This window comes from Mustela putorius, unplaced genomic scaffold (assembly GCF_011764305.1).
Source record: "Mustela putorius furo isolate JIRA1106 unplaced genomic scaffold, ASM1176430v1.1 tig00000585_pilon_pilon_pilon, whole genome shotgun sequence".
Taxonomy (NCBI): domain Eukaryota; kingdom Metazoa; phylum Chordata; class Mammalia; order Carnivora; family Mustelidae; genus Mustela; species Mustela putorius.
Genome location: NW_025421424.1, coordinates 1,504,540 through 1,528,105, shown reverse-complemented (window position 1 = coordinate 1,528,105; position 23,566 = coordinate 1,504,540). Strand labels below are relative to the sequence as shown.

Sequence of the window (23,566 nt, the reverse complement as noted above, 5' to 3'; positions counted from 1 at the left end):
TTTTTTTTTCCAGAGGAAATTGTTCCATAGATAGATGTAGATTGGTTTATCTGTGGGAGGAAGTGTGTTTGGGATCTTCCTACATTGCCATATTTTTTAAAACTTCATTTAACTTACTTTTTTACTTTCAATTGATTTGAATATAGTTGGACACATAATGTTACATTAGTTAATGATGGATTCAACTTCTCTCTATGTTATGGTCATTGCAAATGTAGCTACCATCTGGCACTTAACACTATTAAAATATCATGGACCATATTCCTATGCTGCCCATAACTGGAAGCTGGAATCTCGCACTTCACCCATTTTGCCCATCCCTTCAGCACCACCCCTACACTGCCATCTTGAACTAGAGTCTCAGTTATCTGAATTTTCTAACCTATGAATGGGGATTGCTTAATAAAAATAACTTGTTCATTGTTTTAATGTTCTACAATTATTATATACCATCTAGGTTCTTTTTAAAGGTCATAAGTTCAAACCAGAAAGTTATATTTTTGTTAAAGTGTGTTTGAGTCTTCCCTTTCCCCTAGATATGGTTATTCTCTGAAATTGGATTTTTTTTTCCCCCAAGGGAAAGAGAAAAGAGACAGCAGAAGCTCCATGTGAATTTCAGATGTTTTCTGCTGTTGTGCACAGTTAAACTCTCTGTGCAACATTATTTCAGTTCTTAACAGTACTGCCCCTCTATTAAAATATAATTTAATCTCATCCTATCTTGATTTTTTTTTCCTTTACCATGGATGGCAGACTTAAATTATTGCAGTCAAGCAGTTGCACTGTGGTTATTTGCATTAGTAATGCCTCTTTCCTAGAATGGACACTGATATGGGAGCCAGGCAGTATAGAGGCCAAATCCTCAGGTTGACTTTCTCATCTGTCAAGTGGATCCTGTGACGTGGACAGGCAGTTTTAGGGCTTCAAATTTAATGGTGACTGAGTCTGCTCAAAAAGTCATTTGGGAAGAAAAAAAGAAGTTATTTGGAAGTTGCTACATATTTACATTTCTGTAACTCCTCATCAAGGGATATAGCTGTGGTGTTCTTACAGTGGAAGTCTTAGAAGATAGCTTATGTGTGCTGAAATGGCTGCTTTTCAGACTTGCTTTATTTTTTATTTCTAGGGATTCATCTACGCTCTTATCAGCTGGAGGGAGTCAACTGGCTTGCCCAGTGCTTCCATGGTCAGAATGGCTGCATCCTGGGAGATGAGATGGGCCTGGGTAAGACCTGCCAGGTAGGTTACTTGTGGAGTGACCACTGTTCACCTCTGCTGAAATACTTCCTCACAACTCATCACTATCTTCAGCTGTTAGCTACTAGTATGGGTTTTTATACTAAGAGGTGAAATACTTGAACCTTTGTTAAGAGATTATGACCTTGGAACTGACTTTCCTAGTTATGGGGATGGTTTTGAACTGGGTCATTTGACCTGGGATTGTAATTAATGGTCAGGGTTTTTCTCTATGCTAATATATCTGTGTCATGTGCCCCCACCCTCCAGATCAAATGGACGCTGCCCTCTTTAGCAGTACTTCTACTTAGTTAACTGAATCTATTTACCTCTCTTCCTCAGTGGGTGGTAGGGCTACTTCTCATTTATGTGTCTTGCTAGAGAAGTGCAGAGGAAGAATCCTGTGTTCCCACATGCCTTGGATATCTAGTGGGAGCACCCAGTCCAGAGACCTGGAGAATCAGGTGTGGTCTCCTTGGGCATTGAGATTGATTATTCTGGTAGGAGGATCACCAGTACAGTATATTGTCAGATGTCAGTGGTGGGCTTGGCTCGATTCAAAGTCTAGATACAGACACCCCCTGGGTTAGTCACACAAGGTTTACTCATCTATAGGATACTAAAGAAAGTCACTGTAGTCAAAATATACAGCAGAGCTGACTTGATCAGAAACCGTGGACATATAAGTTACCCCATACCAAAAAGGTTTTTTACCAGTAACCACACAGAATGAGTGAAGGTCTCATTGATCCCTTTGGAAGCTCGATTGCGCCCTGCAAATCTGACCTCACATACATAAACATCCATTTGGAGCAGTTCTGCACATAGTGCTACAGGTTCTGTCTGACCATATGTTGGAGACTACTTTAAGCCAGGTGTTCCTCATTGATCCTGGGGTTATGCAGAATACAAAATGACCTCTGAGTATGGTCTCCTCAAGGACCTTATTTGTTGTCTTCAGGTTTCTCAGGCAGATAAATTGGGTTCTAGTATATTCCTGAACTGAGAACTATGGAACTAGAACAAATATAAGTTTTCTGGATGTCTCTGGGAGAGCCAGGCTAAGAGACACTGAGATCATGTACAGAGCCCTCCGTGTAGTCTCCTTTGTTCTGCACGTTGGAATCCTGCTGATTTCATTCAGAGCCAGCACATTCCACTTGTCCTTGGCCTTTCTCCAGGGTGTTCATGTAGCTCTACTTTAAGTGACTTGGAACTATTATACCTCCAAATTCATGTTACAAAGATTTTGTTTAGGATTTTTGCATCTGTGTTCATGAAAGATACTTGTCTGTAGTTTACTTATAATGCCCTTGGTTTTCGTTTTCTGGTAAAGATGGACTCATAGCATGAGTTGAGAAGTTTTTGTCCCCTTTGGCTTTCTAAAAGAATTTGTGTAAAATTGACATTGTTTCTTCTGTAAATGTTTGGTAGGATTCACTAGTGAATCCAAATTAATTTTGTAGATATATGTGGTTTATGGTAACCGAAGATAAATGTTCTCTCAAATAGTATCCTCAGCAAAAGCTAAACAGAATGACCTTATTCCAGTAAGTACTCACTGGGCAATTGCTCTGGTACGGTCTGGGCTGGGACGTGGTGAGTAGTTAAAAAGGAAATTATTTAGAAAGAAGAAAATGATTTCCATTATAAAATTAAGTAATCTCAGTTAAGCAGTAACTGCCACCTTCTAGCCACAACACTCTAATCTTAAAGCGTGAAATAGCTGTGTATTTTATTTTATTTTATTTTATTTTTTAAAGAATTTATTTATTTATTTGCCAGAGACAGAGGGAGAGAGAGAGCAAGCGAGCACAGGCAGACACAGAGGCAGGCAGAGGCAGAGGGAGAAGCAGGCTCCCTGCCGAGCAAGGAGCCCGATGTGGGACTCGATCCCAGGATCCTGGGATCATGACCTGAGCCGAAGGCAGCTGCTTTAACCAACTGAGCCACCCAGGCGTCCCTAGCTGTGTATTTTAAATGGTTGACATTATAGTATATTATTGTACACATATAGTTTGTATCCTAACTTATCTAACTTTGTAATTGTAATTACCCATTTTCTTATATCCTTCACAGTCATCTTCTGCTGGCTATATAAGATTCCCTTAAGAGAATTCATCATAATTTAAATATCCTGCAGATGAGGCATGGCCCATTGTCCCCTCTTTTTGTGCTTTATTAACCTCAGTGTAAACATCTCGTGGGCATGCAACTTTTTCAGGATCTTGGATTGTATCTTTAGGATAGATTTTCTTAGCATGGTTTAGCATTTGGGGATGGGTGCTCCTCAAACATTTTGTTTTATAAAAGAGTGCTATTTTCTCTGTATATCACAGCAACCTTTTATTAGAGAAACTTCTAGTCAAAGTACATACAGCCATGTCCTAGAATACGCTTGTTTGGCTTTACAAAAATTTTTGTTTTACGTGTCTACTTAAGGTTACAAGGTGTTATTTATTGTTTGTTTTCTTCACTAGAATGTATGCTCCAGGAGAGCTGGGAGTTTTGTCTTTTTTGTTCAGTGATATACTTGAACTGAGAATAGTGCTTAGCAAATAGAAGGTGCTCTATACATGCAGGCAGAAGGAAAAAAAAACACTAGGGAAATGAGGAAGGAAATTAGGAAGGAAAACATCCTCCTTCAGGAGAGTGGCAAGCAGCGGAGACCACCACATGGTAGGTCATCTTTAGTCACATCTTGGATGTTCTTACCTTATGTTTTCAGAGTTTTCTTGATCTTGTGCATTATTTGCATTTGTTTTCATTACTTTTATCTTTCTGATTTTTTTCCCTTTTGTATCACAGGGCTCAATTACATAAATACTGAGCACCACTGCTTGTTAACTGTTGATGTAACTAAGTGCCATAGATTTCCTTGGCAATTTTGTTTAGGCTTACGTGATTTCACTTTAGGAGTGGATAATGCCTGGTGTGTGGAGAATTGTATATATATATATTTTGTACACTAAGTCTTCTGTACGATTTTGTGTTCCCTCCAAGGTTATGGGAACTTTGTGGTTGTTTCTCATGTGGAAATGTGATTAAAAACTGCCTTCTTTTTGTGTGTTCCAGACTATTGCTCTCTTCATTTACTTGGCAGGAAGATTAAATGATGAAGGACCATTTCTGATTCTTTGCCCCTTGTCTGTTTTGAGCAACTGGAGAGAAGAGATGGAGAGGTACAGAGCAGATGTAGCTGCAATTTTGCTTTTTACATTAAGATTTTTTTTTCTGGGTGATATGTGAAAGATGATAAAACAACATACTGTCCCAATAAGTGATTTTATTTCCTCCAGAAAACTCTGACCTGAGGCAATATAGGTAGAGAAAGAATCTGATGGGGGGAAGATGCAGTGGATGTTATTGTTTGGCAATTTGAAGATCAGTACTCAGTAAATTTTGCTGAACTAAAGGGGAAACCATCTTTTTCACAGTGACATGGGAAGTAACCAACATGGAAAAACTAGCTTTCTCTTTAGAATTAGTATAGTGCCCTTGTAGGTATTCATCCAACCCTTCTGCCTTTTCACACAGGAACCTACCCATAGTTTTTTCTTTACTCTAGATAGGAATCCAGAGTCCCTGGACTCTCTGTGATTGCAGGATGTCATGAAGTCTGCACATCCTTAATCCTTCTATGAAATGTACTTTTCCATATATATACACCCTTCCCTTAGGCTCTGTGTTGGTGTTCATCTACCTCTTTTCTTGGATTCAGATTTGCTCCAGGTCTTTCCTGTATAATGTATGCAGGGGACAAGGAGGAGAGAGCCCATCTACAGCAAGACCTAAAACAAGAGTCACGTTTTCATGTGCTGCTGACTACCTATGAGGTATCCATTTATTTCTCTATAGCAAGAACTCTTAACCTGGGACTGTAGAAGTTGTAGAAGCCACTGGAATTAAATTTAACTTTCTTTTGAGAGCATACATTTTTCTGGAAGAAAAGTTTACTTCCATTAGATTCTTAGACAGGGACCATGACCAAAGGAAGTGAAGGACCATTGTACTCCAAATTAGTTGGTTATCTCTCTCTCTTTCTCTCTCTCGGTGCATCAAGGGTGAAGGTTGCCCAGGGAGGTGTCACTTGGCTGGTGAATAGGAGGAGGAGGCAAGTAGGTAGGAGAAAAGGGTTTTGTGGGCTGAGGCATTGTCTGTTACTACAAAATGGGAGTGGAGGACACTAAGTTCTAGTTTCATTTTAAGTTCCTATTCTTTTTTTTTTTTTCTTTAAAGATTTTATTTATTTACTTGACAGACAAGAGATCACAAGTAGGCAGAGAGGCAGGCAGAGAGAGAGAGAGAGAGGAGGAAGCAGCCTCCCTGCTGAGCAAAGAGCCCGATGTGGGGCTCAGTCCCGGGACCCTGAGATCATGACCTGAGCGGAAGGCAGAGGCTTAAGCTCCTATTCTTTAAGTGAAGACTGGGTGACTGTAAGCAAGACCTTGCACTTACTTGTGCCTGTGTTTTGTTTTCTCTTTGTGATAGTGCTACATAAAATTAGATTCAGAACTTTTTTTTAACTTAATGAGTGAGACTTAACTCTCTTAAACTATAGGATTTAGCTAATAAACTAGTTTATAATATCAGTTATGTTAGTACTAGTTACAGTGTGTCTTTTTTCTTAATTTTTCAGATTTGCTTGAAAGATTCATCATTTCTAAAATCGTGAGTATATCGCACTGCTTCAGAAACTGTTGAATATATCATGAGTGTCATGTCTTGTCTTTACATTTTAGTACTTTGTCTCTTTCATCATGTCTGGTACATCTTCCTGGTATGTCTCCTGTGAGTCTTACAATAAGACAGGTGGCACAGCGGGAGTCCTGCACTATAGCCCATTCTCATTAGCTGTGTATCCTTGGGTTACTTAACCTTAGTGAACCTCAGGGTCTTCATCTGTGATATGAGGATAATTAAATCTCGCTCTGGGTGGCTGTTGTGAGGATTAAACAAGATGTACATGGTGGGTTGTTAATAAACACTAGATTCTTTTCATTGCAAATAGCATAGATACCTTTCAGGACTGCTATTTGGAGATTCTGCAATAATAGAGAGGTGAATTATTTGAGCCTTTTCCTAGAGGTATCCTAAAGTAGCAGTCAGTACTGTACAATTCACTTTTTAGAAAGGGAGTTTTAAATACACTTTTAAGTAGTCAGGTTTCAGGCTTTCATATCAGCTCATGAGGGATAGGAAACGTAGATTTAATTCTTCATACCACCTGATATTAGGGGTGACATGTTACAATATAGGGTCAGACTATGAGTTACAACGTAAATTAAACATTAGCCAGACTTTAGGTACATAAGAAAAGATGTGTTGACAGAATTTCATTCTCCATACAATTCATAGTTATGATGTGGTTAAGTGGGGATTTGCATCTTTAATACTCAGAAAGTTCTGTTTGTTTTCAAAGCACTTTACCAGTAATTTACATGTTATTTCTTATCCAGGTTCTTCCAAGTTGGATGTCTATTTTCATCTTATTGGGAGACACTAACTGCCTAGTCATAGATTTCGTGACTCTCCGTTCCTGTATTTTGGTTCACTTAAGTTTAAGTGAGCACGTTATCTTATTCTTCTTAAGAAAATATACTTTCCCTCTGTCTTTTTTTATTTTTAATATCCCACTTAATACTTGTTGAAGATCTTTTCTTTTTGGGAAATCACTGTTTGAGAGTTACAAGCAGTGCCAGGAAAGTAAACTACCGAGCTCCCTAAGAGGGTGTATACTCCAGTAGAGGGAGAACCAATATTTAGATATCTATAATACAAGGTAGGATGTGGGAAGTCTCAGAAGCCTAGAAGATTAGGATATACTTGTTTCTGGGTATTTAAATTATCCTAAGTAATCTTCATGAAAACCCTAGTAGGCAGGTATTATTTATTGTCGGTATTATAGATGAAGAAAGTAGGAGGTTAAGGAACCCAGCCAAGGCTACATTTGATAGTAATGGCAAAGCAGATATCCAAATGCAGACTCAGTGCTGTGGAGACCTTTTAAGAGACCTTCTCAATAAATAAATAAATAAACAAACAAACATCTGATACTGATTCCAGAAAAACCAAAACAAACCCTGGGGACAGCTTCTTAAATTACCTAACTGCCCTGGAGTTTCACATTATTCATCAGAAATAATATCTTTTTATATTAAATCATCCAACTTGAATTCAATCCCATGTGAATTTCAGAACCTAAATAATAAGAGGCCATTCATAATATTGGCTAACTGTATGAACCCCAGGGACACAGGTTTATTCTTTTGTTATACTTGACAAGGTTATTTTGTATATTACTGTATCACACATTGAGAAGAGTCAGAAAGTGTAATATCTGCCCTAAAGGGGTTTAGTGGAGAATTAAAATGGTATATATACCAATGTGAAAAATATGAAAAAATTTTTTGATAATAGACCTACGAAATCTTCGGGTCAAGAGGTTTAGAAGGTCCCTCATCCCACTCTCCAGTCACTGCTGGAATTCACTCCCACCTCTTCCCCTCCAGGGAGCATCCTTTAGTGTACTTTGGTGTTCTTTGATGAGTGATTTGACCTCCTTTCTTCCACTGAGCCCACATCCATCTCCCTGTAGGCTGCTTCACTGAATAAGCTTTTACTGCATGCCTGCTCTATGTAAGACTTTAATACCCAGTTCTTCACAAGGAGATAGGACCTAAATTGTTTTGAATGATGGTTTTAACAGGCCAGGTGCTATTTTATGGCTACTTTGCCACCTTATCTCGTGACCACTCTCCAACACCAGTAGGACACTACTCCTCATAATGCTTAAATGCATCTGCTCCAAGTGCTACCCAGTAGGAATGATCCCAGTTCCTACTCTCTTTGGACCCCCAGTTTTCCCTCCAGCTGCATTGCTCTCAATAGGTAGATGGTGCTAGGTTTCTGTTTCTGCACCTATTTTCTGGATTTTCTCAGAGGAAGAGGGCTTCTTTCCTGTAAGGCCAACATCTGCTGTAGATCTTTCTCAGTTTTTGAGTGATTTTTATTTCCCTACCCACTATCTTTCCATTGTTCTGTCTTACTTGTATATACATTTTGTTTTTTAAGTATAAGAAAAATATAATAAGCACCTAGGTGGCTCAGTTGGCTAAGTGTCTGACTTCAGCTCAAGTCATGATCTCAGGGTCCTAGGATTGAGCCCCACCTCTGGCTCCCTGTTCAGTGGGGAGTTTGCTTCTCCCACTTTCTCCTTCCCCTTTGTGCTCTCTCTTTCAAATAAATAATCTTAAAAAAAAATGTAATGAGATTACATAATGTTTGCAAACAAAATAAAAATTTAAAGACCTTGTAACTTTTTTTTTTTTAAAAAGATTTTATTTATTTATTTGTTAGAGAGAGAGAGTGGGAGAACACAAGCAGGCAGAGGCAGGCAGAGGCAGAGAGAGAAGCAAGCTCCCCACTGAGCAAGGAGGCTGATGTGGGACTCTATCCCAGGACCCTGGGATCATGACCTGAGCCGAAGGCAGCGGCTTAACCAACTGAGCCACCCAGGCGTCCAAGACCTTGTAACTTTCACTTTGCTGTCTCTCACATGGTTTCTCATTTGTGAGAAGATACATAATATTTACACATTTTTTAGTTATCATGGGCCTTTTTATTGTAAGATGATCATAGTATTTAAAATACTAAATAATATGTCATGTATAATTGGACTTATTTATTTTCAACTTTTTGTTATTTTAAATCAGCTTGGAACATATTCATACATACATATTTTTCCTTATTTTGAAATTTTTTGTGTGCTCTAGGAACAGCCACCGATGACTTCCATAGTATATCCAATGGATATATCTTCCTGAATGTCTGTAACATTTGATCTTACTCACTGCTTTTCCATTTTTAAATCTAAAGCACTTTTTAAGCTACTGTGACATCATTTTCTCTTTATTTTTCTTCTGTGTTTAAATCTCAGCTCTACCTTATTTTAGCTTTATGACCTTGACCAAGTCACCTAACCTTTCTGAGCTTTAGTCTTCTTGTTGATAAAATGAGCAGAACAGTGTCTACTCACCATATTCTTTTGATTAAATGACAGGCATAAAGTACCAACCAAGCATAGGGTCTGGTACCTAGTACGTAGTCATAAGTATTTCCTTTTGCTTTTTGTCTCTAGCTCCTTCCTTTCTGGTTTTATGCACAGACCTTTCCCATCTTGGAAAACAAATTCCCTTAGTACCTTGTCCAGATGTTGTCTTATATAAAATGGCAGACTTTCAGATAAGAAGGTAATTTGAGAGGTGCCTGGGTTACATCCAACTCTTGATCTCAGAATCGCGGGATCAAGCTCTGTGTGGTACTCCATACTCAGTGGAGTCTTCTTGAGATTCTTTCTCTCTGCCCCCTCTGCCCATTCATGCACACGCTCTCTCTCAAATAAATAAATCTTAAAAAAGAAAAAAAGGCAATTTGAGTGTGTCTCTAGTAGAATGGGCTTAATATTAGTCTTTCCAATATTAGTGCTAGTTGTATGGTAAGACTTTTTGGCTATGAGATAGATGCTTGGGTTACACAAAACTGAAAGCTTGGATTTTTCTCTCACAGCTTCCCATGGAGTGTTCTTGTTGTGGATGAAGCTCACAGGTTGAAAAACCAAAGCTCCTTGCTGCATAAGACCCTTTTGGAGGTAAACTCACAAGATAGTCTGTAGTTTTTGTACAACTTCTTTTAAAAAAACATTATCTTGGACCTGTACAGAGTTAGTTAAATTGAAACTTTTTTTTTTTTTTAGTCGAATTTCTGTAGGGCCAAATAAACATTTTGTGGGTGATAGAGGTGGTACTTAATATGGCCTAACTTCTTCCTCTTATCTTTTATGTAGGAGACAACATTTACTGAAATCTGGGCATCAGATAATAAGTACTATTTCAATAAAATATATTGTATTTTTGGAAATGTTTCAACTCTTTTGATCTTCTTCAGAGGGGTAATTAAGAATAATCTGTTAAAACTCTTATGTCTGCAGTAGCAGATACATCTGACATATTTTACCATTTCCCCATTTACCTTTTTTAAAGATCTGATAATTCAGGGGAGCCTGGGGGGTCAGTGGATTAAGCCTCTGCTTTCAGCTCAAGTCATGATCCCAAGGTCCTGAGATCAAGCCCCGCATTGGGCTCTCTGCTCGGTAGGAAGCCTGCTTCCCCCTCTCTCTGCCTACTTGTGATCTCTCTCTCTGTCAAATAAATAAATAAATAAATAAAAAGATTTGATAATTCACATGGAGTAATGAAGAGACTCACCCCATTGCATGCCATTGACTGTTAGCTCTAGTCTCTCTTGTCTTTGTCATACTTGTATGATACCCTTAATCTCATTCCCTTCTCTTGATCTCTGGCACCATTCTGGCACAGTGAGAAATGAGAAATGTCAGTGTAGCCCTAGATTTGCCCTCTTTTCTGAGGAGCCAAGGGAACAGCTTGTGAGTAAGAAGTGCCCTTCTCCTTGTTGATCTTTAAATGAGACCGTGTATGCAAATTCCTGTGGCCATCATTTGAGGTTTGCTCCCTGTTGTATAACATGTCCTATCACAAATGAGTAATAAAGTTAGAGGTGGTTTGGAGGAAAGTCTTAGGTCCGAATTCTCTGTTTACTGGCTAAAAGTTAGTAGTTTTTAGCATTGTAATGCAGATATGTCCACTGTTATTAGTCCATTCTCAAAGATTGCTATCCCCTGATGGGCCCCCTCTGCTCTATGATGTCTTTTGCCTTCTTTTAGGGACTCTTTAATAGTATCTTTTTCCTAAGAGATTGTCATATTCTGGCACATAACCCTATAAGAGACTGCTTCGTAAACTACCATGCCACTTTACTAATGCATGATGGGAGAAGAGAACCAGGTGTTGTAAAGGAACCCCGGGTTTGGAGTGGAGTAACGAAGTTCTCTTGCCAGTCCCAGAGTCTTTCCTTGTTATTCGTAAGGAAACTGAGTCTCAGAGGGATTATGTGAGGAATTTCTGTGTCATCTAAGCATGATATAGGGTTTGAATTGCAGACAACTTGTTGGTTGAAAAGAAATGTATTTATTGATAGGGCTGAGAGGTGGGGAGAAGGGTGGTGCCTTTCCCCCCTTTACAGTTTGTTTGTAAGAGCTGGCAGCAATTTATAGTGAAACATAGGGAGTTGGTTGTACAATTTATGCTATACCTCATTTACATTTACAAAGTACATTCACAAAGTAAGAACAGTACCTTGACAAAGTAAGGCTGCTATGAAAAATTATGTAGAGGAATATTTAGCAACATGGGATATATTTGCAAAGTATCACACACAAAGAAGTTTTAAAAATTCTGTATACAGGTGCGCCTGGGTGGCTCAGTTGGTTGAGCGTCTGTCTTTGGCTCAGGTCATGATCTCAGGGTCCTGGGATCAAGCCCGTGTAGGGCTCCCTGCTCAGAGGGAAGCCTGCTTCTCCCTTTCGTTTGTCTACTGCTCTGCCTACTTGTGCTCTCTCTCTGTCAAATGAATGAATAAAATCTTAAAAAAAAAAAAACTATACAAAGATTGTTTCTGGATTTTTTTCACCCAGTTAAAAGTTTTGATACTAAATGGACACTACTGTGAATAAATATATTGGCTCATATGGCAGTGTAAGTTGACTATAGTGACCAGCAATCCTGATGATCTTTTTGACTTCATATTTTTTGGTCACCCCAGCTTTTTGCATGATGAACACATTGTAAAGAGGTCAGTTGGTTGTTGAAAGCATTTATTTCTGACCAGTTCCCATACTTAAATGCTATGAAAACATTGCCCAGCAGCAGAGCAGGCACGAGTGGGTGGACATTGATGAAACAATTTAAAAAGAAAGCAAAACAAGGAGATTGCAAAAAAAAAAAATAGTAATGTAACATTTTCAAATCAGTTTTATTTGTGTCATTCCATCTGTTGCCTTTTCTGATATTAATCAGTATCTTCTTATGACCTCTCCCAAATCAAAATGTAGAAACAAGAATAAAATTAAAAATCATCAGTAATCATACTCCTGTGCATACATTAACATTTGGTACATCTGCTGCCATATCCTTTGCTGTGCATGTGAACACCCAAATACATAAATATGCATATATATTATTTTAGAAACTAAAATATACTGTTTTCTATATTTAAAATAAGGTGTGTGGGCGCCTGGGTGGCTTAGGGGGTTAAAGCCTCTGCCTTCGGCTCAGGTCATGATCCCAGGGTCCTGGGATCGAGCCCCACATCAGGCTCCCTCCTCGGTGGGGAGCCCTTTTTCTAACTCTCTCTCTGCCTGCCTCTCTGCCTACTTGTGATCTCTGTTTGTCAAATAAATAAATAAAATCTTTAAAAAGTATGTACATATGGGTATATATGTATCAGTGTATCATGCTGTATTTCAGTTTCTAAAATAACATATACAGGATATGGATCTCTGCTTTTGCTGCATTATTTAACTCAAATGGTGTAAGTTCTTATTAATGTTGGTGTAGAGGTTGTCCTTTGCTTAACTTAATACCTATTACTGTCTTTCCTAACTTTTTATTTCATTAGTCTTGTATTCTTCTTCTTACCTGTTGCTCAAAATTTAAAGAATTTCTTTCATTTTGGGCTGTATAAGGCCCAGAAACATCTAGAAGTCTTGATGTTTTGAATGTGATGCTCTGTAAAGTTGTACAGAAGGACATTCTTTTAGTGTAGATCTTCTTGCTTCTCGCTTGTAGTGGTGGGGCTGATGCTGTAGCTTTTTCAAACTGCTTGAGTATGTACCATGTACCTCTGATGCCTCAGTAGACTCATCCATGTGGGTAATAAAATACAGCTTGAATCCCCACTAAGATTGAATAATGATAGCCATATCAAATGCTCATGTAGTACTTAAGAATTCACATAGTGATTTTCCTTACCTCCTTGTAATAGTATCTCTTTCACAGAATTACTGTCCCCTTCTTACAACTGAAGAGGTATTATTTCCTATATCAGATCTCTAGTATACAGCTTGAACCAGTCTTCAGGTTTCATGTCCTCATGGTCATCCCATTAAATTACGCCTCTCTCTGTACAGGTAAAGGTTGTAATGGGGAACTTGGTGTTCTTGGTTTATGGGTTTTTTACTTTTATTCATTTATGTATTTGAGTTCTCAGTAGTCTTCAGTCTCCTGTTGACCGGAACTCCCATCCAGAACAGCCTCCAAGAGCTCTACTCTCTTCTCAGCTTTGTGGAGCCTGATCTCTTTCCCAAGGAGCAGGTGGGAGATTTTGTTCAGCATTACCAGGATATTGAGAAGGAGTCTGAGTCAGGCAAGTTCCCTTCCTAGAAATCATCCAGAAAGTCTGGGCCTAGAACCTGCCTTGGTGCATAACAGATACGGGGTTATAGGTGAAAAGAAAGAGAATTGATAACTGGAGGATACCTCCTAGGGAGATAAAGAGCCACACAACTGAGGTGGTGCTAGATCCCTCAGGTTGTTCCCAGTTGTCTGCTATTCGTGATTCTTATTTGTTACATGATTCTACAGGAGGGCTTAATGGATCATTTTGGGAAGAAGTAGAAAGTGTCTGCTTCTCCCCCCCTTCAACACATAACTTCTTTAATTTTGTAATTTGTTAACTTTCTGTGCTATTTCCTGAGGCAGAAACCACTCCTCAGCATTCCATAGTACGGGCGTTTCTGTTAACAGTGCATCAAAACCAAGAGTCTGGGATAAGTGGGTGGTGGAAGCGAAGGAGGGGAGCCATCATTTATACAGCTGCCACTTGCAGTCTAGTCTTCTTCCTCTTGTACTTTTGCCCCACTGCCTTGTTGAATTACCTGTTCCCCATATTGTTATCCCAGGATGATTGTGCAAAATAAGTGCTAAGCATGCCAACTAGTAGGGATATATGTACCAGGTGAGTATGAATTGGAAGAGCCTCTCACAGCAGAAATGCCCATCCCACAAGCTTGAGATTACCTGGGTATCTCCTCCGATTGCCTCCATGTTTAGGGTTGCCAGATAAAATATATGACCCCCAGTCAAATATTACATGGGACATACTCCTATTACAAAATTATTTTGTTGTTTATGTGGAATTTATATTTCACTGCATTCTTGTATACATTTGCTGTACCTGGCAATCCAGCATGCAGCGGAATTTCAGTTCAGGCTAGTTTTTGAAGTGCATGATGCCTGGGGAAGGAACAAAGATACTGAACTGAAAAGAACTGAGTCTGAATAATAGCAACATTGGTGTCCAGCTGTGTAACTTTGAATAAGGCGTGCTTAACTTAGCTATAAAAATGGGGACAATTTGGGCGCCTAGGTGTCTCAGTTGGGCTACTGCCTTCAGCTGGGGTTGTGATCCCAGAGTTCTGGGATCCAGTCCCGCATTGGGCTCCCCAGCTCCATGGGGAGTCTGCTTCTCCCTCTGACCTTCTGCACTCTCATGTTCTCTCTCTCAAATAAATAATCTTTAAAAAATGGGGACAATACTATTTGTCCCTCTACTTCTGAGCTCTTATGGTGGTTAATCAGATTAAGTGCACAAGTATCCTGGAAACAGTAAAACTTCATGCAGATGAGAAATTATTAATAAAAATTAAGTTCTTTTTAAATTTTTTTTAGATTTTATGTATGTATTTGAGAGAGAGCATGAGAGGGGAGAGGTCAGAGGGAGAAGCAGACTCCTGCCAGGCAGGGAGCCTGATGTGGGATTTGATCCCAGGACTTCAGGATCATAACCTGAGCTGAAGGCAGTTGCTTAACCAACTGAGCCACCCAGGTGCCCCTAAAAATTAAGTTCTTTGAGTGTTCCTAGTTCTTAAGTTGACAGCCAGTAGCAATCTCAGAAGGAGTTGGGAAAAAGTATCCAATGAAGGAAGAAATATGGTTGACCCTTCAACCAGGGATTAGGGATGTTGATGGCCTCCACACAGTCGAAAATTTGCTGTAACTTTTGACTTCCCAAACTTAGCTACTAATAGCCTGCTGTTAACTGAATGCTTTAATGGTAATGTAAACAACGACCACATATTTGGTGTGTTATATGTGTTAGACTGTATTCTTAACAGTCAATTGACCCAGAGGAAAGAAAATGCTAAGAAAATCCTAAAGAAGCAAAAATATTCTTACAGTAGTACTGTATTTATTGTATTTATTGAAAAAAAAAATCTGCATTTAAGTCAACCTGTGCAGTTCAAACCCATGTTCAAGGTTCTATGTTTACCTGTACTATGAAAAATCACCATACTGGTCTAGCATGTGGAACTGGTATGAAAATTTTATCCTGTTCTTGTTGTTGTTGTTGTTGTTTTTTCCCTTACACAGCAAGGGAACTACACAAACTCTTGCAGCCATTTCTGTTGAGGCGGGTGAAAGCTGAGGTAGCTACAGAGCTTCCCAAGAAGACAGAGGTAGTGCTGTACCATGGCATGTCAGCACTGCAGAAAAGATACTACAAGGCCATTTTGATGAAAGACCTAGGTAATCAGAGGGCACTTGATTGTTTAGAAACTAAACAAGGAGGGGGATTTTATTATTATCCCAGGATGATTGTTCAAAATAAATGCTAGGCATGCATACTGGTGGGTATGCATGTACTAGGTGAGTAAATATTTTATTATCATACTTGGTTTGTGTAGTAATACGGATGGAATTTTGTATTCTGAATAATGTTCAGGTAAGCTGTAGTGAAACCGTGTAGGGTGTCTTTACAGTAAAACTGACTTCATTGGTTGTTGCACTTGTGAAATTCCCCCCCCCCGGCCCCCCGCAATTGTCCTTACTATGTGGAAGTTAGTTAAGCAAACACTTCTAGGTATGCCAGTCATGCCTTTCATCTTTCCACCCTATCAGATATTTAACACATTGCAAAGCTGTTTTGTTGGATCAGATTCACTGAGAGGAATTGGGAGTGGGAACAGAGAGAGGAGCAGAACAGTCTGTCACTCTGTGTTAATTTATCCCTTGGCTCCACAACAGTAGTTAAAGAAAGGACTTTAGAATTGTGTAAAATAACAACATGCTCCCGAATTCATTTTATAGTTAGGCTTCCTTAAAACAAATTGATAGTTAAGAAAATTTTGTGTGAATAAGCTGTTAATTCTTTTTTTTTTTTTTTTTTAAGATTTTATTTATTTATTTGACAGAGATCACAAGTAGGCAGAGAGGAGAGGCAGGCAGAGAGAGGGGGGGGAAGCAGGCTCCCCGCCGAGCAGAGAGCCCAATGCAGGGGCCGATTCCAGGACCTTGAGACCATGACCCAAGCTGAAGGCAGAGGCCTGACCCACTGAGCCTCCCAGGCACCCCTATGCTGTTCGTTCTTTCTTTTCTTTCTTTCTTTGTTTTTTTTTTTTTTTTTAAAGATTTTATTTATTTATTTATTTATTTTGGACAGAGATCACAAGTAGATGGAGAGGCAGAGAGAGAGAGAGAGAGAGAAAAGCAGGCTCCCTGCTGAGCAGAGAGCCCTGTGCGGGACTCGATCCCAGGACTCCGAGATCATGACCCGAGCCGAAGGCAGCAGCTTAACCCACTGAGCCACCCAGGCGCTAGAGATCTCAAGTAGGCAGAGAGGCAGGCAGAGAGAAAGGAGGAAGCAGGCTCCCGGCTGAGCAGAGAGCCTGATGCAGGGCTCAATCCCAGGACCCCGGGATCATGACCTGAGCCGAAGGCAGAGGCTTAACCCACTGAGCCACCCAGGCACCCCTATGCTGTTAATTCTTAATACAATTCAGTGAAATTTAGGAGGTTATTACAGGTTTAAGAGATCTATTACTGAATAAATAAGGTTATCTTAGCGTTTTTGTTTTGTTTTTTGTTTTTGTTCTACTAGTAATCCATATCTCTCTGTCTGTTGCTGTTTTCAGATGCATTTGAAAATGAGATGGCAAAGAAAGTTAAACTTCAGAATGTCTTGTCCCAGCTTCGAAAGTGTGTGGATCATCCATATCTGTTTGATGGTGAGACAAATGCCTTTTTTTCCTCACATTGCTTTTCATGAACATTTCTGTGGCCACATCATTTTTCAAAAGAATTGCCTGTATTTACTGTCTAGTTTTTCCCCCATTTTCTTCTGTTAATTTTATGTTGATGTAACCTAATATATTGTTCATAGTCAACTTTTTTCAATTGTCCCCTTAGTGTCTCTTTATGCCTTTGATTTTCTTCTCTCTTTAAATTCAAAATCGAGTCATAGATCTGAATTTGTCTCTTTATTCTCCTATAATCCAGAAACATTACTCAGGGGTTTTTATTTGTTTGTTATTGTTTTTTGCCTTTGTTGATCTTACCTGAAATTATAGTTTTGAAGAATCAAAGGGCTGCTTGTTTTATGGATTGTCTCATAATCTGGCTTTAGGGATCATTTCTTCATGATTAGATGTCTCATTGTCTTTTTTTTTTCTCCTAAAGATTTTATTTATTTATGGCTGAGAGAGATAGTGAGAGAGGGAACACAAGCAGGGGGAGCTAGAGAGGGAGAATGTGTCTCAATGTGGGGCTCGATGTGGGGCTCGATGTGGGGCTTGATTCCAGGACGCTGGGATCATGACCTGAGTCGAAGGCAGACACTTAATGACTGAGCCACCCATGCGCCCCTTTTTTCTTTTTTTTTTTTAAAGTAGGCTCCGCACTCAGCCAACTGTGGAGCCCAGTCCAGGGCTTGAACTCATGACCCTCACGTCAAGACCTGAGCTGAGATGGAGTCAGATGCTCAACCAACTGAGCCATCCAGGTGCCCCTAGATGTCCCATTGTCTTAAACCCACTCCATTGTCAGCCTTTTATTACCACCCTTGAACTTTGCAGGTTTACCAGGGATCTCCTGATGGTTTTCAGTTCACATTTTAATTAATCTCTCAAAACCTTTGACACAGTCGATAACTTCTTTCTTGAAACATTTTCTTCCTTTGCCTTCTAGTACAGTGCTTTCTCTTGCTTCTCCATTTCCCTACCTCTGCTCATCTCATCCTCCTTTTCTGCTTCCCCTCCATTTTAGAGATGTCTGTAAATTTGCCTCTAAGTGCTGCTTTAGCTACATACCAAATGAGGGCTTTTTTGATTCACTCTGATGGGTAGCTTTTGGAACACTTCTAGGACTTCTGTGGCCGTGAGGGCACTAGAATGGATAGGATCAATGTGGAGGGTTTGCTGGAGTCATTTTAAGGGAATATTTGTAAGTAGCACTATGAATTATTTCAAATGTCACAGAATTTTAATCAGGTACATTTCAGAATCTTTTTTTAAGGCAGGGGGCATTGGGAACGTGTGGATTTTGAAAGAAGCCCTCTAGGTTATTCTGACTGCCACCCCTCCCCCCCACCTTGAGAATTACTAGTTAATACATCTAAGCATTATTTTTTGATTTGTTTTCTCAAATTTTCAATTCTCTGGCTTTTAGTATGTCCTTGTGCCTTCTTCTTATAAAGAGTGGGCTTGTTCCTTGGGTGAGCGTTTATTAGGCATGTTGGGAGTGTTAGGCTCTCTGATTGATGTTAAGCAGGACCAAGATTATCATAGAAATAATTATAAAATGTCTCAAAGAGAGATGAGACTAGGGCCCATTGTCATTTAGGAGGAGCTTGGCCTCTTGCTGTAGCCTCACCATCAGCTTCTGTACTTAAGGAGTCTGCCCTGGTCAGGGGACACATTATTGGGAATAGGTTCCCTTTTTTTTCAGGTGTGGAACCAGAGCCTTTTGAGATTGGGGACCACCTGATTGAGGCCAGTGGGAAACTTCATCTATTGGATAAGCTGCTGGCATTCCTGTATTCCAGGTAGGTGGTTAGTTTAAATTTTCTGCTCTGAGCTGATAATTTTTTAAAACCAGGTGATTCACTGATTTCTTCCTTTTTTCTTCAAGATTTTATTTATTTATTTGAGAGAGAGATAGTGAGGGAAAGAACATGAGTGGGGGGAGCAGGGAGAGGGAGAAGCAGGTTTCTCCCTGAGCAGGGAGCTCAGTGTGGGGCTCCGTCCCAGAACCCTGGGATCATGACCTGAGCCAGGCAGATGCTTAACTGACTGAGCCAGTCAGGTGGCTGAATTCACTGATTTCTTGAGACTAATTCCAGTTGTCCTTTTTTAAAGACCCTGATTCAGGTTCCACCTTCACTGCAACTACACCCACACCCCATCCCACCCTATCCCCTCCATAATCGTCCTTCCCTTTCCCGAATTCCTACAGCACCTAAGATCCTAATCCAGCATTTGGCAGTGTATTCCCTTAATCTGCTCTCTGTTTAATTGATGTGTAGGAATCTCATTATTGTATTGTTTAGTTTCCCCAAAATAGAAATAACATCAAACATTTCTTTCTTAATTGCCTGCTGTTACCTTACACTGAATTGGCACCTAATGAGGGCTTAGTAAATATGCATCTTTGTTAACCTGTAGGGTTTTGTTCAAAGAGAACTTGCAGAACTCTTACCCAGAAACATGGGTTGGGTAGCAGAAGACTGAGTCATTCCTGGAACCTTTCAAGGTTCAGCTAAATGTTCAGTGGCTTGGTATCCAGCCTCTACCTCATCCTCCTGGTCCTCAGAGGGACAAAGAAGTCTAGAAAAAGCCCAGCTTCCCAAGGATTTCAAAGTTGTCCCTTCAGCGCAACTGTGTCAAGTGAGCCTGAACTAACCATAAGACCCGAGATTTGGCAAAACTACCCAACATTAGGAATGTGCAAGCCAAATAATTGCATGTCTCAATGTATTTTATTGGCTTTGATATATCTAGTATAAATGTGTTAGAGGTGGAGGAGGACCCGTAAACATCTTTACAACCTTTTAATTTCATAGGTGATGAAACAGGCCCAGAGTGGTCCTGTGGCCTGTCTAAAGTCACACAGCCAGCTGATGACAGAGATGGGATTAGAATTGAGGTCTTCAACTTCAGCGCCTTTTCCGTACGTGTAGGGCTAGAGTCTTGAAGGAGATCTTCATAATTTTTCCTTTACACACATCACAAGCTCAGTTAAATTAGTTTTCCTAATGAGACTCCTGTTTTTACAGTGTTAATTTCTTTCTTTGTGAAAACTTAAAATAATACCTGATAGCATGGGACTGTATGTAGCCTTATCTTTATTCTTGATTTAATTGATTTTGCTTCCTCCTTTCCCTTCTTCTCCCTATACATTAGTTTTTTTAATGTATCATATATGGGATAAGAGATACAGCTATACATGAGAGGATGGTGATTTTATACCCTCAACTAGAGAATGGCCACAGATGGCTCACCACAAGTTCTTCAGGATTTCCAGTTGGGTTTTGTGCGTTTGAATTTTGCACTTTGTTCTTCACGTACCTTTATTTTGCTGTTAAAATGGATGTGTATAATTCTTTCCATTAGTAAATTGACATTTCAGAAAGAGGTTATCCTGGGGCTTTTTATTCCCTGTGGTGCATTGACACATGCTCCTGGGAATATCTGTAGTTTGAGAACTTAGGCTCTGCAGAATATAGCTACATGTGGTTATTTATGTGGAACATTTAGCATTTCTGAGGGAAGTCTCTATGATTATGGTATCTATATTTCTGCTTCAGAATTTCATTTATTTATAAACTTGGATTCTTTGGTAAGTTTCCCCTGAGGGAAACTCACCTTAAATACTTAGAGTTGGCAGACTTTCCTTTTCTCTTTCTTGCCAGGGGCCATCGAGTTTTACTTTTCTCCCAGATGACCCGGATGTTGGATATTCTCCAAGACTACATGGACTATAGAGGTGACATTCCTTGGCCATTACGTTGCTTAAGCCAGTTTTAGACTTAACAGTCTTATAGGTCCATGAAGGGTAATCCAGGGGGGTGGCGCGGAGTGGAGATGTTACAGAGGAAAGCAGTCAAAGAACATTATTTTGGACCGAAGAAAGATTGAAAGTAAGGAGAGAGATGTTTTACACAAGGACTGACAGCTGGGTAAAGACACATGGGCAGAAATAAACTTACATTCTATTGGCAATGTGATTTAAAATTATGGGCACTGGAAAAAAATCTGAGTTGCAGAATTATTGAGTGTTTTTGAAAATGTTTACAAAAAAAAGCTTTCGGTGTCTTGTACCATTCAGTTCGGCAGTTGAGCACTTACTCAGGATCAGTAGAAAAAGATGAAATTATAGAGATCCCATTTATCAACCAAGGGAAAGGAATATTTTTTCTATATAAACAATAGGGAATGTAAGTTATTACCTGAAGATTCTGTTTAATATATAATAAAATGTATGTGGGATGCTGGGAAAGGGCTGTAACACTGACTGATCTTAAAATCAGTGGTGAGGGAGTATCAGCTTCAGACCTTGCTGTTTAAAACCTGAATTCAGAGTAGATCTCTCGGAGCCACTTGATGTCCCCTAAGTACTACAGTACAGTACCTGGTCCACTGGACAATTGCAGGAAATGCCATTAGCATGTTGAGGGATCCCCAGATTGACAAACAGGGCTTGAGCATGTAATTCCCCTTCCTGACAGGGGTCTGTGCTGATGGGTGGAAAACCTGAAGCTTCATTGAAAGGCAGCTGCTGGGCCACTGGGCAGGCTCACTCACGAGCTCCTAAGTGCTTATCTTCCTCCTTGCGTAAGAATTCTCGGCAGAATTGGAAACTACGCACAGTATGGTTCATAGTGTGCTTCAGGGTTGGGATAGTTAGAATTGACTTTTAACCCCACAAACACCAAATACATTGACTGCATGTATTTTAAAAACCTAGAGAGGTATATTATGTTGAGTTCTTTGTAAAACAAATGTCACCTAAATTTAGATTTTTACCATGGGATTTGCTGAAAGTAGGGGCATACCTGTATACAAAAAAGGACAAAATTAGCGTTTGGTTTTGAGCTGACAGTGTTTTATTACCCAAAGAATATGTGAAAAGGTTTCTGTTTCTTTTCTTTTTCTGTGTGAAGGGTACAGCTATGAGCGTGTGGATGGTTCTGTGAGAGGAGAGGAGAGACACCTGGCCATTAAGAACTTTGGACAGCAGCCTGTTTTTATTTTTCTCCTGAGTACCAGGGCAGGTAGGCCACGAAGGCATTGGCAAAAGCAGACAAATCAGGGGGAAATACAGTACTTTTACATCCCAACCATTAGTATGTTTTCCCCTAATTCTCTGAAAGGTGAGGTCATCAACAAGGAACATATAAAAGGGAAATTGAGGGAGTTGCCGTAAATTGATCAAAGTTTTGGACTCCTAGCATGGGGTTCTTTCCTGTCCAAGTTCTCTAAGCTGCCAGCTTAGAGAAATAAGGCTGGAACCAGGGGTTGTTGGAAAGTGATTTTAATTTGCTTTGACCACTGACCTGGGATTGTCCCAGAAGTTGTCTGTAATTCGTGTACAGTTTTACTCCCATTCAGCAGAGAAAACATTCCTCCTCAGTTGTGAATTTGGGAAGTAAGATAACAACCTGTTTGCTACTTAACCCTCTTCCACAAGTAGCTCTGGAATCGTGCTGTAAAAGCCTAATAAAAATCCCTTTTTAAAAAAACTTGTGATTATAATGAAATCGCCAGCTCTTTAGAATTATTTTTAACATTATCTTTATGAGGTAAGTCATAAATATTTTATGTGTTATTTATAGTGCTATACCAGTTAAAGACTGCCTTTATAGACACTTCAGTCATTTGAAATCAGTTCTCAGAGATGAAATTATTATTATTTCCTGGAGCAGGCCCACCTTAAATTAGTTTTGATCTTACAGAAACTTAGTTTCATTATCTTATTTTTTGTAGATCGAATCTTTTTTCTTTTTTCTTTTTTTTTTAAAGATTTTTATTTATTTATTTGGGAGAGAGTGAGCTCGAGAGAGAGCACTAGTGGGGTAGAGGGGCAGAAGGAAAGAGAGAGAAGCAGACTCACCGTTGAGCAGAGAGCTTATCCCAGGACCCTGAGATCATGACCTGACCCGAAGGCAGACACTTACTGACTGAGCCACATAGGTGCCCTGTAGATCTAATTTTGATGCAATAGATGCAGGAACACTAAAGGGATTTGTGTCCTCTATTAAGGAGATATCAACATCTTTTTAAAAAGAAAGTTCCATCTTAGAAAGCATTTATGAAGTGTCTCGTACTGTAAGAGTACATAAAAGATGGGTTAGGTAGAATCCTTGACCATAAGGAGATTGCTTCACTTGCTTCCATTATTATAGACTGCACCCTGAATCAGCCATTTATCATGTTCTCTGTTGTCTCAGGGATGGTTTTAGGAGACACTGGAAGGGTTAGAACAAATGCATTTTCAGTGTTGGTGTTGGAAAACTGCGCTATTTATTCATTACCTATTTCTTCATCTTCACGATCAAAGAGTAGCATTATGTTGCAACGGTCTGAAATGAGGAAGAAAGAGCCCCTTGGAGTACTCAAAATTCAATACAGGATAATCTT

General features: G+C 39.6%; 1 protein-coding gene across 4 annotated transcripts in view; it reads left to right on the top strand.

Moving 5' to 3' along the window:
* Positions 1-23,566, top strand: part of CHD1L (chromodomain helicase DNA binding protein 1 like) — a 140,399-nt gene that overhangs the window by 91,327 nt on the left and 25,506 nt on the right. For 3 of the 4 annotated variants that reach the window (XM_013049503.2, XM_004779599.3, XM_045081822.1), the window contains exons 2-12: positions 1,127-1,239; positions 4,312-4,418; positions 4,958-5,072; positions 5,876-5,907; positions 9,805-9,886; positions 13,356-13,518; positions 15,525-15,680; positions 17,066-17,158; positions 18,876-18,972; positions 20,839-20,912; positions 22,090-22,200. In XM_013049503.2, coding sequence (XP_012904957.1) covers positions 1,216-1,239; positions 4,312-4,418; positions 4,958-5,072; positions 5,876-5,907; positions 9,805-9,886; positions 13,356-13,518; positions 15,525-15,680; positions 17,066-17,158; positions 18,876-18,972; positions 20,839-20,912; positions 22,090-22,200 — 1,054 coding nt within the window. In that variant the 5' untranslated portion in view covers positions 1,127-1,215. Of the gene's footprint in view, positions 1-1,126; positions 1,240-4,311; positions 4,419-4,957; positions 5,073-5,875; positions 5,908-9,804; positions 9,887-13,355; positions 13,519-15,524; positions 15,681-17,065; positions 17,159-18,875; positions 18,973-20,838; positions 20,913-22,089; positions 22,201-23,566 lie in introns of those variants that run through there. The other variant, XM_045081823.1, reaches the window with a different exon arrangement.